Here is a 14,713-nt window from a genome sequence, read left to right on the forward strand (position 1 = left end):
ATATTTTTTTAAACGTAAAATTTGTAACATAAAATTAAAATTTTGATATTCTCCCAATATTGCTTTCGGGGAACTTACGGTGCTTTCGGAACGACTGCAAATTTGTTTTTAATCCTCGGTTCTACTCGCTTTGGGCTACTTTCATCATTTTTTAGTTCAGACATCAAATCTCCCAAAATATTATCATCGTCGAGCTTTTCTGCAGTCTTGACTTTCGAGGCCATGTTCATAAACATATTTTTAATGCTTCCCTTACTTTTTGCTGCAATTTTAGCCTTTTTTCGAGGACCCATTGAACTACTCTGCTTTGCAGCTTGTATACTATCCTCGTCCAGGTCATCGTCAAATATTTCTCTCCCATCTTCGACGTATCCCTCTCCCCCTTTAAAATTTCATTTTTTTTCTTTATTTTCATATTGGAATTTATAAATGATTTCAGCAGGGTGACCGTTTTAATCGAAGAAAAAAATTCTCGGTCATAAAAAACAAATTGAAGCATTCAAAGTGGAACTCTTGAATTTGAAACTTTTAAAATTGAAGATTAAAAGTTTCCAATTTCAAAATTTTTTATTCAAATGCTCAATAATTTACACGTATAAACTCGAAGGTACTAACGCTTTTTAATTGAACAGCTTTAAATGAAATGCAGATAAACTGCAAAATTCAGAATTTTTAACATTCATAAATTATAGAAGTCAAAATTTTTGATTAAGTTCCAAAAATATTAATCGACGTCAACAGTTTTAAAACTCTAAATTGAATAATCAATCAGTGTACTTTAAAAAATTTTCAAAATTATATTATTAAGTTTTTTTAGGCTAAAAACAATACTACAAATTATACATTAATAAGCTCCACAAGTCGAAATTTCTTTATATTTACCTCTAAATTTATGAAATTCAAAACTCAATATTCATATTAATATGAAATTTTAAAATATTTAATAGCAAAATGGTCCGAAATTTTTTTATATTTCTTCCGATTTTCCCGGGTGGGTGGCCACCCCGAATTTTCTATTTTTAAAGATAATACTTTAAAAAATACTTGAATTTCAAAAAAAAATTAATTTTAACCGAAACAAATGAATTTTCAACCATAAAAGATAATCACAAAAAAAGTAATAGTTGATAGTTAGCCAAAAAAGGTGAAATTTCGTTTAAGAACATTTCAAAAACCAAAAAGACAAATTTTTAATAAATAACGATTTTTGAGTCAAGAAAAAAAAATTCTGCTACATTTTTTAACCTTCAAGCCAAAAGACGAATTTTCTTTACAAAAATTGTATTTTTAACCGCAAATGTGAATTAAAAAAAATTGATTTTCAACGAAATAGTTGCATTTTCAACCAAAGAGATGAACGTTTATTACCAAAAAATCAACCTTTACCCTTGCAGTTGAATTTTAAATTCAAAGACAAATTTCCAACAAAATAATAGTTAAACATTCAATCACAGAGATGAATTTTCAAGCAAATATTCAAGTTATATTTTATGTTCAAAAAAATGTCAACTAAACTAAAAACGATTTTTTATCAAATTTTAAAATTAAATTGTTCTCAAACTAAAAGCTCTTAAATTAGAATTTAAATGTTTTGCATTTTAAATAGTTTAATTATCCACGAAATGCTTGAAAATTGTATTCCGAAATCTTAAAAAATCTGGAAGTTGTTAAAATTTTTTTTTAATTTAAAATTGTTTTTGAAAATTTGTCAGAACTTTTAAAAATATTGCATTAATTTTTTTTAGTCTTTTAAAATTAACTGAATTTGTCCTACAACTTCTAGAAAATCCTGCGAATTGAAAAAAACTAATTCAAATTTGGTTTTATAATTAGCAATTTAACACTTATTATTTTTAGAGAAAATTAGAGTAATTTTAAGAGATATTTAGAAGACCCGGGAAGATTTTAAGGAGTTTAAAAAAAATGGCAGGATTTTCTCAAAATAGTAGTAAAAAATCTACTCACTTTTACATAAAAATTAAACAATTTCGCTTACAAATTAAACATTTTAAAAATAGAACAATGAAAATTGTAACGTTAAAAGTTTAAAAACTTTTCGTAATTGTAACAATTGAAAGCTTTCTATGTTAAACAATTAAAATTAAAATGGTTTACTTTCAAATATTTTACTGGAATTTACACGTATGAAATTAACAGTAAAATATTATTAAATATTAAATAATTATTTTTTTTCTTAATTAAAAATTTTCAAATTAAATGGGTTGAAAAGTGAACAATTCAGACTGAAACAATATGTTTAATTTAATAAGAGCCTTTCATTACGAAAATATTATGTTATTTCTAAGTTGAAAATAGTTTTTAAATTTTCAATCGCACCTCTACATTTTTTTATTGGCTAAGACTTTCAAATTAAAACAGTAACAATCTAGAAATTCTTAAACTTTGAACTAATTTAGAATCATTTTATCAAATTAATTATTGTTCAGTTATTAATACTTAAAGTACAAATCCATTAAAAAAATTATTTATTAATTTATATTTACGGTTCATAAAATAATACTGTTTTTATCAGCAAATTTCAACTCAAAAAGCTTTTAATTTTGAATTGTTTCATTCTTCAAGACTGCACTTTAAAATTCTCGAAACTAAAAATATACACTTAAAAAGAAAAAAGAAAAAAATGAATTAAAAAATATATTTTCGAATCATGCATTGTAAACTGAATGATATCATAATTGGAAAAAATATCAATACAACTAATTATTTTAAAAACTGTTGAAATAGAACTTGCACATTTTTTTTATTCTGAAAATTTGTAAAAAAAAAATTCCCCGAGAATTTCAGGGTTTTTTCCAGATATCTCAATTTTTTCCAGGTTTAATTTTCTCATAGTAAGGAACCATTTAAATATTTCGCAATTTTCCAACAGTTAGAGGGTGGAGGATATATTTTTAAGAAAATTCCCGTTCATTTCGCGATTCGAAAAGATTTTTCACGGTCAATAATATTATAAAATTCGAATTTTAAGGCTAAAAATGTTACAATTTGAAGTAATAAAAAATAAATTACAAAATAAAGCACTTGAAGTGGAATTAATGAATATTAAACTCTTAAAATGTAAGTTTAAAAGTTTTTTTAATAAAAAATTTTTGTATTTAAATGCTCAATAAAAATGAAAACGTATAAAAGGTTTTTTTATAGAAATGAGGATAAGCTGAAAAACTCAGAATTTGTAACTTTTATAAATAAAGTTGAGTTGAAAGATACAGATTCAATTCCAAAAATATAAATTTACATTATGATTTTCAATGCTCTAAATTAAAGAAGCAATCAATGACTTTAAAATTTTTTCAATTATGTTATTTTAAGATAAGGTCAAAAGTTGGAATTTTTTTAACTAAACACTGCGCAAATTACAACTTAAATTACTTTCAACTTTAATAGTTTAAAAACCCTTGAAAAGCTGTAAAATTTTATTTAAAAATCTTGAGATATCTAGAAGTTCTTTTAAATTTTTTCAAATTAAAAATTATTTCTGAAACTTTTTCCGAACTTGTGTAAATATTTTGTTAAATTAATCGAATTTTTCCTGTAATTTTTAGAAAATTCTGCAAATTCTAAAAAATTTCCTTAAAATCTTCCAAATACAAATCAATTTCAATTTTTCTAGAAATCACAAGGAAATGTTTTTTGTTTTAAAGCCCTTCAATTTACTTAAAAAGCTTCTAGATTTTTGCAGTGAAATCTGCAAAAATGTATATTTTGCTTTAAATTGGACTTTGGCTATTTGCACCTTAATTTCAGTACGAATAGTCGATTTTTTTTATAAAAACACTTCAACTAATTACTTTAAAAAACGTTGAAATTGAATTTCAATAATTTTTTAATATAAGCCTTTAAATATTTTTGAAACAATAATTAAGAATTTTTAATTGCAATCGTCTGAAATTTAAAAAAAATAAACGATAGATTTTGGACAATTTAATTAATTAAATTTGGAAAATGTCAAAACGTTAAAAATTTAATATTTTAAGATTGAAATATTGGAAATTGTGTTATTTAAAATTCAGAGGAACTGAAATGAAATAATTAAGGATTGGAAACTTTGGAATTTGATAAACTTTAAATTAAAAGCGATGCATATTTTGAAAATTAATCAGTGAAAATTAAATCTTTCATACATAAGGATTCTGAAATTCTAGAATAAAATTTTTTTTTACATAATAAAATTATTATTTAACACTTTAGCTAATTGAACAAATCTTTCTTAAACGAAAAAAAATCAGTTGCATTATTCTGAAAAAAAAACTTTTAAATAAATCCTAATTTTAAATGGGAAATGTTAGCAATGAAAAAAATTTTACTCCACAACGTTAAAACTTAAACGAATGCGAAATTTTTTTTTTTAATGTTAGTCACCAAAGACAGTAATATTAAATTTCTTTATACTCAAACCTTTAAGAATTTCAATTATATAAAGCAAATTGAAACGCTTAAAAATGAATATTTTTTAAACCGTTAATTATACAATTCAATCAATTCATTTTTAATTAAAAAATTAAAACCTATGAATTGGAAAAATTAAAAATTTAGCGTTTATAATAAAAATTTTTTATTTTTGCATAAAATATTTTACAATTTGGAATAATTTATTTGTTTAAATTTTCAACGAAAAATCGAAAAATCTAGAGATCTTTCATTGGAAATTAAAAATTAAAATAAAGAGTACGAAAGAATATTTCTATATTATTTAATTTTTTGAAATTGGACAATTTTAAGCTCCAAAAGTCAAAATTTCTTTATACTTACCTCAAAAATGTATTAAATTCAAAATTCAATATTGATATTAATATGAAATTTTTAAATATTTAATAGCAAAATGGTCCGAAATTTTTTTATATTTCTTCCGATTTTCCTGGGTGGGTGGCCACCCCGAATTATATATTTTTAAAGATGATACTTTAAAAAATACTTGAATTTCAACAAAAAATTTAATTTTAATCGAAACAAATGAATTTTCAACCATAAAAGATAATCAAAAAAAAAGTAATAGTTGATAGTTAGCCAAAAAAGATGAAATTTCATTTAAGAAAAACATTTCAAAAACCAAAAAGACGAATTTTTAATAAATAACGATTTTTGAGTCAAGAAAAAAAAATTTTTTGTCAAATTTTTTAACCTTCAAGCCAAAAGACGAATTTTCTTTATAAAAAATTGCATTTTCAACTAGAAAATATGAATTAAAAAAAAATTGATTTTCAACGAAACAGTTGCATTTTCAACCAAAGAGATAAACGTTTATGACAAAAAATCAACTCATACCCATGCAGTTGAATTTTCAATTGCAAAACATAAATTTTCAACAAAATAATAGCTAAACATTCAACCTAAGAGATGAATTTTCAAGCAAATATTCAAGTTATATTTTATGTTTAAAAAAATGTCAAATAAACGAAAGACCATTTTTCATCAAAATTGTTCAATTTTCAACCAAATAAATGAATTTAAGGGAAACGAAAACAATTAGATGAAATTCGTAAAAATAATAACTAATAAAACGAATGAACCAAAATAATTAATTTTCAACTGAAAAGAATAATTTTTAAACAAAATTATTTTTCTACCAAAAATGTATCAATTTTAATAAAATACAGATACTTTCAACAAATTAGTTAAATTATTAAATGTAAATACTCAAGTTTGGACAAAAAATAGAGTATTAAAATTTTCAATTAAAAAATTAATTTTTCACAAGAAAACAAAAGTTCTGCTAAATTTTTGTAACCTTCAAGCCAAAAGACGAATTTCCTGTATAAAAATTAAACTTTCAACCAGAAAATATGAATTTTCAACAAAAATTGACTTTCAACGAAATAGTAAAAGAAGAAAAATAAGAAATAAATAAGAAAAACATCAATTTGCAACAAAATAAGAGTTAAAAATGAATTTTCAAACAAAAATTCAAGTTACATTTTGAATTTTAAAAAAATTGCTAACTAAACCAAAACGAATTTTCATCAAAATATTTAAATTTTCAACCAAAGAAAAAAATAGATGAATTGAAAGGAATGTAAGCTAAACGAGAACAATTAGATGAAATATGTAAATATTTAAAGTGAATCAAAAAAAGATCAAATAAATTGAAAATAATCTAGAAAAATGAAAAAATTTATTTAAATTCTTTGAAATGAGCTCAGAAAAATTAAAGCGAATTCAAAATAATTGAACCAAATTTAACAAAACAATGAATTTAACAAAATTAACAAGTTACAGGTTAAAAGACTTCAGGATCAATTAAATAAAAACATTTAAAAATTAAAAATAATCGACTGAATCAAGTAGAATTGAGTAAATTTAGAAGAATTAAAGTGACTTGAAAAAATTAAGAAAAATACCAAAGAATTTAAAAGAATTCAGGATAAATTAATAATAATTCAGTGTGAATTCCAAAAAATTATTTCAAATCTATTAAAATCATTAAAACCCTATTGATTCTTAACCAAAAAAGTGACTAATAAATAAATAAAAAATCCCAATATAACGAGAAAAAATTTAAATAAAAAAAAAATACTTATTTTTGTAAAACTTGAGTAAATTTAGAGGCTGAATTAAAATCAACAATCAAGAGATTTCAAGATGAGTTAAACAAAAAACTGTTTAAAAATCTATTGAAATTTATAAAATTGAAATAATTTAGAAGAATTCAGAAGATTTCAGGATAAATTAGTAAGCATTCAGGGTGAATTCCAAATCTTACATATTTAAAACTCTATGAATAAACTCACTTCCCGTAAATAAATTCTTTTAAATCCACTAAAATATTATAAAATTCCTAAAATCTAAAAAAAAACTTCAAATTATTAAAAACTATAAAAAATTTCTCGGAATCTTTAAAAATACCTTGAAATATTTAAAAGGAATTCAAGAATTTTTAAGAAAGCAGTTCCATTTTTAATGAAACAGTGCAATTTTTAACTAAGGAGAATGATTTTATCAAGAAAATTTATCAATTTAAGAAAAAAAAAATCTTAATAAAATAAAAATAAAGTTAATTTAAAATTGACTTTATCGATGATAATAGAATGATTTATTTTACCATCGTCGACAATCCAGTCGTCAGTTTGGCGATCCAAAACCTTTTTGTTGTATATTTTCTCCTCCACTTGATCGTACACATTTTCCAATTCGTCGACTTCATATTTGTGCTTGCTACCTTTTAATTGTCTTAATTTTTCCAAGGCAGAAAGCCGCCCGGGTTTGTCGCGCTTTTGCCTCCTGGATCTACCAGAGGTGGATGCTAAAAATAAAAAAAATTATACTCAAATTAAATAGCATATTTAGACAAATTGAAAAAAATCGAACATAATTATTTCGATTCAGAATCAAGAATTTTTAACCAATCAGATGAATATTCATCTGAAAAAGATCATTTTTAAAAAAAAATGGTATAATTAAATTCTCTATTAAAGAATTAATTTAAAAAAAAAAACAAAAAAAACGAATTGTTAATCAAGATGATTAACCTTCATTGAAGAAGCATAATTGTCAATAAAAAAATACGAGTTTTAAACAAAATAGTTTAATTTTTTAAAATGAATTTTCAATAAAGAAGTTCATCTTTTAACTAAATAGTCGATTTTCAGCTAAAAATGATAAATTTTCAATAAAAAATGGAATAGTAAAAAAAATTTATTTCCAACACAATAGTTCAATTTAAAAAAAAAAATACATTTTTTATAAGGCAGCTCTACTTTGAAACAAATAGTTGATTTTTCACCTGAAAATGATACATTTTGAAACAAAAAGAAAATAGTTAAATTTTCAGTTAATTAATTTTCGACAAAAAAATTAATTTCCAACACAGCAGTTGAATTTGTAACCAAAGACAAGAATCTCCAAATAATATAATAAAAAAAAACAAATTAATTAATTTTTAACTAACAGAATGATTTTTAACCGAAAAAATTAATTTTCTAATAAAAAAATAGAATTTTGAATAAAATACATATATTTTAAATCAATTAGTTAAACTATTAAATAAAAAAGATCAACATTTAACAAAAAATTGAATATTAAAATTTGCGATTGAAAAATTAAGTTTCAAGAAGAAAAAAACAAATTTTTAACAAAACTTTGTTGAATTTTCAATCCAGATGATTAATTTTTAACTAAGAAGAATAATTTTTGCGACCAAAAAAAAACGAATTTTAAAGAAAATAGTTCAATTTTCAACAACAACAAAAAACGAATTTTTGACAAAGTAGTACTATTTTAAAACAAATGGTTGATTTTTTCAATTAAAAATGAATTTTAAACACAATGGTGGAATTGGTAACCAAATTAATTAATTTTCAACTAAAAAGAATAATTTTTAACCAAGATTAACTTTCTACAAAAAAAAAGTATAATTTTTAGTGAAAAAAAAAAATATTTATAACCAATGAGTTAAATTATTAAATATAAATTATCAAGTTAAACCCAAAATGGAATATTAAAATTTTAAATTAAAAAAAATAAATTTTCAAACACAAAAAAATGAATTTTTAACCAAGATGATTGATTTTCCACTAAGAAGAATAATTGTCGACCAAAAATGACGAATATTCAACAAAATAGTTCTATTTTAAACATAAAACAAATATTTGATTTTTCAACTAAAAATAAAATAGTTTAATCTCAGTTAAATAATGTTAAAAAAAATGAATTTTCAACCCAATAGTTAAACTTGCAATCAAATAGAAGAATCTTTAACTAATAAAATGAATGAACCAAATAAATTAATCTTTAACCAAAAAGAATCATTTTTAACCAAAGATTAATTTTCGAATAAAAGTAGAATTTTCAATAAAATACAGATATTTTCAAACAATTACTTGAATTGTTAATAACAAATTATCAATTTTTAACCAACAATGGAGTATTCATATTTTCAATCAAAAAAATTAATTTTTCACAAGAAAAAATTAATTTTGAAATAAGAAAAGAATAATTGGCAACAAAAAATACACATTTTTTAAACAAAATTGTTCAATTTTCAAAAAAAAAAAGAATGTTTAATAAATTAGTTCTACTTTGAAACAAATAATTGATTTTCAACTAAAAGTGATACCTATTCATCCAAAAAATGAATTAGTAAATTATTAAAAATTTATATGATTAAAAGTGATTAAAAATTGAATTATTAAATAGAAATAATCATTTCTTAACCAGAAGTACATTATTTAAATTTTCAATTAAAAAACTAATTTTCAACAAGATAAAAAAGAATTTTCAACTAAGAGAAAAATAATTGTCAACAAAAAAAGGCAATTTTCAAACAAAATAGTTCAATTTTCGACACCAAAATTTTTTTTAAATTAAGTACTTTCGACCAAACAATAGAATTTTCATTTAAAAATGATAAATTTTTAACCAAAAAAGAAACAGTTAAATCTCCAGTTATTTACTTGTCAAAAAAAAAAAAAATGAATTTACAACGAAATATTTGAGTTTTCAAATAAACAAAAATTGAATTTTTAATAAAGTAATTCTACTTTTAAAAAATGATTAGTTTTTCAAATAAAAATGATACATTTTCAGCCAAAACCGAAATAGTTAAATCTTTAGTACATTATTTATCAACAAAAACAAAAAATGAATGTTTAAACAAATAGTTGAATTATTATTTAAACCGTATCAAGTTTTAACCATAAAATGGAATATTAAAATTTCAAATTAAAAAAATAATTTTGGACAATAATAGAAACAAATTTTCAACAAAAGAAAATTGAATTTTCAATCAAAAATGGAATACTACAAAAAAAAAGATATTTTAACAAAAAAGTTCAATTTTTGACAAACAAAAAAAAAAGAATTTTTAATAAAATAGCTCGCCTTTAAATTATTAAATAAAAATGATCAATTTTTAACAAAAAATGGAGTATTAAAATTTTCGAATAAAAAAATAATTTTCAAAAGAAAGAAAAAATGAATTATGAATAAAGTAGTTCAATTTTTGACCAAATATTTGTTTTTTCATGATAAAAATACAAAATATATTTAAATGAAATCTCATATTCAGAAAAATAGAAGAAAATCCACAATATTTATTTTTATATAGGATCACAATAAGATAAAAATAAAACAAAGATTGAGTTGCCCCACAAACTATTTTTTTCAAAATAATGCGCAATACGCATTAAAGTTCTTTCCCTTAAAATATATACCTAAAAGAAGACTAAAAAACACTTTTTTCACTAAAAATTCGATATTCTAAATCTTTTGAGCAACAAGTGTTGATGTATATTATTTAAAAAAAAAACATTGATTATTGACATCCACTGTTATTCAAGTTACGGAGGTTATGTTCGTAAATATTTTGAAAGAATACCCTGTACCAAGTGCATTTAATTGAAAATGAAGAGTGCGAAATTTTTATGGAACAACTATTGCATTGCTTGAAATTAATTTATTCAAGAAAACAATAGCAACTTGCAAGTGGTGGTTTGTGGTTAGGTTGACATCCGTCAAAAAGTTTGATTACAAATTGTTTTACTTACATTCGGAGTCATCCATGTCACCAAATAAAAAATGTACAAACGTCTAGCATAAAATGAGTGATGATTTAAATTAAAATACTAAAAAAATCTAAATAAATTTGGAAAAACAAACTTAACGACAAACACTTTTATCCGACATGCATGCGGTCAGACGATATTTTGGCGGGAGTTTCTCGATATGTTTATTTCGATAGATCGATATCTCCATAGCAGACAAAATAATATGCCATTACTTAATTAATATAAAACATTTATTAAACGAATAAAAAATACAAATGTTTTTCTAGTCTTATAAGTTATAGAAAAATAGTGACGAAAAGGTTAACTTATCCTTTCAAGTTTTTTTAAATTCGCTGAAATATAATTAGTAATCGTGAATAAGTTATCTTATTTAATGTAAGAATATTAAGAAAAAATGTGGATGCACAAGAAGGCTTTATTTCTGATAAATATGTATTGATAAACTTTGAAAAATTGTTAGATTTTTTAAACTCGCGCTCTCATTGTTGGCGCCATCTGTCTCGAAATTGAATGTTTACCTTTTTAACCAATCAAGTCGACCTTCAAACTTACTTCCGGTAAAATTGGCAGGGTGGAGTTTACAGTCGCCAGGTTGCGCTAGCTGCTTTAGTGAACGTGCCGCAAAAAATTCAAATGGAATAAATAATGAGATCTTTTTCTATAGGCATTTATAATGAAAATCTATAGTTTTTAATTAGATGTAATAAAAGGTACACTTTTCCTACGTAGTTGTAGTTTTTACAAACATAACATTATTTTTTACTGAAAGAACTATGAAAGTACGTGTTTTGCCACTTTGTTCTATTTTTTACACATAATAGTTCAATTTTAACTAATAATGATAAATTTCAAACCAAAAATGGAATAGTTAAATTTGCACCAAAAATCAACGAATTAAAAAAAGTTCAATTTTCTGTACTAAAAAGATGAATTTTCAAACCAGAAGATTAATTGTTCACTAAAAACACTAAATTTAAACTAAAGAAGGTACATAGTCAACTAAAAATCGAATACCTACATTTTCAGTTAATAAGAAAAATTTTCGACACAATAGTAGAATTTTCAACTAAATAAATGAATTTTCAACTAAAAAACTAAATTTTTTACCATAAATGAAGGAGTCGAATTTTAAACTAGAAAACAATGAATGTTAAAAAACGCTGAAAAATTAATTTTTACACAAAAGTATTAAATTTCTACAAAAAGCGAAATTTCTATATTTTCAGATTAAAAAATTTACTTACCACAAAAACAAAAAAACGCATTTTTAACCAAATATACCAAAAAGACAGATCAATTTCCAACGAAAAGTGGAATAGTTTATTTTTCAGTTAAAACAATAATTCTTAATCAAAATGGTGAAAATTTAAAAAAGAATCATTTTCCCATAAAAAACATAAATTTTTCAACAAAATACAATATAAAAATAACAATAATTTAAAACAAATACATTTTAAAATCAAGGAATGAATTTACAACCAAACAGATTAATTCTAATCAAATAAATTAATTTTCTAGGGAAAAAGTAGAATTTTTAATAAAATACAGAAAGTTTCATCCAACTAGTTGAATTTTCAACTAAGAGAGATAATTTTTTAACCAAAAATGGAATATTTAGATTTTCAATCAAAAAATTAATTTTCAAATAGAAAAAAGCGTATTCCCAAGAATATAAATTTGAATTTTCAACCAAGATAATTAATTTATAAACTAAGAACATTGATTGTTGACCAAGAAAGACGAATTTGCAACAAAATGGTTCAATTTTCAATTACAAAAGAAGGAATTTCGAATAAAGTAGATCAAATTTAACCAAATAATTGTTTTCTCAGATAAAAGTGTTAAATTTTCAAACGTAAATGAAATAGTATACAAAAATAAATTTTTTAAAACAATAATTCAATTTTCAACAATAAAAAAATAAATTTTTATTAAAGTAATTCAACTTTCATCCAAGTAGTTGATTGTGATAAATATTGAACAAAAAATATAATAGTGACATCTGCAGTTAATTAATTTTCAACAACAAAAATTAATTTGTAGCGAAATAGTTAATCCTTCAAGCATATAATTAATTTTTCAGTTAAAAATGATAATTTTTCAAACATAAAGGGAATAGTACAAAAAAAGAATAAAACAATGTATTTTTAAGAATTTGAATTTAAAAAAAGACGAATTTTCAACGAAAAATGTTTTAGTTCCGATACTTAAACAGTGAAAAGTGTATAATTTTTATTAAAAAATAATTTAATTTGAATAAAAAATGTGAAAAAAGATCAATTTTAAACTAAAAATACAATATTTAAATTTGGAGTTAAAAAGTTCATCTTCAGCAATAGAATACGTATTTTTAACAGAATAATTAAATTTTCAACCAAAGAGAAGACTTTCCAACTAATGAAATGAATGTTTAAGAATACGTTTCAATTTTCAACCCAGTAGTTACATTTTTAACCAAAAAAGATTTCAAATTAAACCAAAAAGACGAATTTTCAACTGAAAAGGTTTTTCAATCAATTAAGAAAAACAAAATTTCAACCAACTTGTGAAATTTTTAACACAAAAAGAGGAACGATGTACAAAACAGTTGAATATTCAACCCTAAAATATGGAATTTGTTAGTTTATAATTTTATATTCTACAAAATAAAATTTAGAACTACCCAAAAAAAATTAACCAGTACCTAAAATAATCAATCTTTTTTTCCAATCTAAATGACTTACACTTTATTTTATGAATAAAAAAAAAGTTTAGATTATAAACTTGTATAGTATAAAAGCAGTTTTTCATTTACCCAATTTGAATTTTCGCCGAATTTTGACTAAAGCAGTTAAAGCTTACTGCGTATTTCAAAATCTCATTTGTTTGAGTACAAAATTGGCGGGAATATCAAAGGTGTGAAACCGTGATTCGCGCTTACATCGTTTGATGGCGTGGCAATCAAGATATGTGCCAGCGATTTCCGGTATAGCGAAACTGCCATTTTTCTCGACACGCGCAATGGAGGAAGAAGACCAGATAGAGCCATTTTGTTACTTGGGCCGACGTGGCGGCCGGCGAGTAAAGAATTTATCTTCTCAAAATGAAGAATCGTGAGTACCAATTTTTCCTTTCTAAATAAAAAATAGTCCCAATTATTGCCAGCAAAAAAATGCAACCGGAAAGAACTTTAGCGAAAGAGCCGCCTGTGAAAACGAGGCGATTATTAACCTCGTGTTCAGTTCTTCATTGATCTTAATGTTTAATTAGGTATACGTTTCCTTCGGTTTTGTGTACATGCGACCTATTTTTAATAATTTTGTAGAAAGCTTTTTGGAAATATATTTTTCTTGGGATTTTCGCTCTAACTTTGTGTGTGCGAAGTTCCGCGAGAATAACGCTTTAGAATTTACGCCCACGTTTCTAATATCAAGTGTCTATATTTGTAAAAATAATATTTTAATCGTTAAATTCTTTAGAATTAATATCCTGGCCCCTGGAAAAGATAGATATATTTTTAAAAAATCTGAAAATTTCTATATGAGACTATAACTCCGGGATGATACATTTGAAATTTTTAAATATTTTTTTTATTCCGTTTATAAAAGATTCTATGTTAAAAATGTTACAAGATTATTAGGGCAATTTGAAAATAAATTGTTGCGACTACACTGATTAATATTTTTGTAAATTATTTTGTTAAAAATCGGTTTTTTGTCGTTGAAAATTGAACACTTTAACTATCTGGTTGAAAATTTGTTCTTTTTAGATGAAAATTCAAGTATTTCTGTTAAATATTCATCATTTTAGTTTAATAATCGACTTTTGGTTGAAAACTGATTTTTTGTTCAGTTAAAAAATGTATCTTTTGTTTGAAAATTAATGTTTTTGGTTTAAAATTGATTTATTCGAAGATTCATCATTTTAGTGGAAAATTCCTCATTTTTGTTGAAAATTTGCCCTTTTTATAGTAAGTTAATTTTCTTTCAATTGGAAATTTAATGACAAATTTTCGATTTTGTAATTTTATTTTAAAGCTTACATTTTTAATTTAAATAATTTTGAAATTTTTTGAAGACTTGAACAACTTCAGTTAAAAAATCCTATTTTTTGTTGACTCATATTTGTAGACAAAAATGTTATTCTTAGGCGGAAAATTCAACTATTTTTTTTTTTAATATCTTTGGTATATAATTTATCTTTTTTAGTAGAAA

General features: G+C 22.8%; 2 protein-coding genes across 2 annotated transcripts in view; one reads left to right on the forward strand and one right to left on the reverse strand.

Moving 5' to 3' along the window:
* The window catches only part of LOC117174758 (DNA polymerase alpha catalytic subunit), an 81,778-nt gene extending 71,134 nt beyond the window's left edge, over window positions 1-10,644 (reverse strand). The window contains exons 1-3 of the mRNA XM_033364106.1: window positions 10,500-10,644; window positions 7,058-7,258; window positions 79-382 (exon numbers count right to left, since the gene is read on the reverse strand). Of these exons, the coding sequence (XP_033219997.1) occupies window positions 79-382; window positions 7,058-7,258; window positions 10,500-10,515 (521 nt within the window). The 5' untranslated portion in view covers window positions 10,516-10,644. The remainder of the gene's footprint in view (window positions 1-78; window positions 383-7,057; window positions 7,259-10,499) is intronic.
* A 2,867-nt stretch (window positions 10,645-13,511) lies between these two features.
* Window positions 13,512-14,713, forward strand: part of LOC117174629 (dolichyl-diphosphooligosaccharide--protein glycosyltransferase subunit 2) — a 35,836-nt gene continuing 34,634 nt past the window's right edge. Inside the window, exon 1 of the mRNA XM_033363888.1 lies at window positions 13,512-13,612. Coding sequence (XP_033219779.1) covers window positions 13,603-13,612 — 10 coding nt within the window. The 5' untranslated portion in view covers window positions 13,512-13,602. The remainder of the gene's footprint in view (window positions 13,613-14,713) is intronic.

The sequence above is a fragment of the Belonocnema kinseyi genome, chromosome 6, assembly GCF_010883055.1.
Source record: "Belonocnema kinseyi isolate 2016_QV_RU_SX_M_011 chromosome 6, B_treatae_v1, whole genome shotgun sequence".
NCBI classification, from domain to species: domain Eukaryota; kingdom Metazoa; phylum Arthropoda; class Insecta; order Hymenoptera; family Cynipidae; genus Belonocnema; species Belonocnema kinseyi.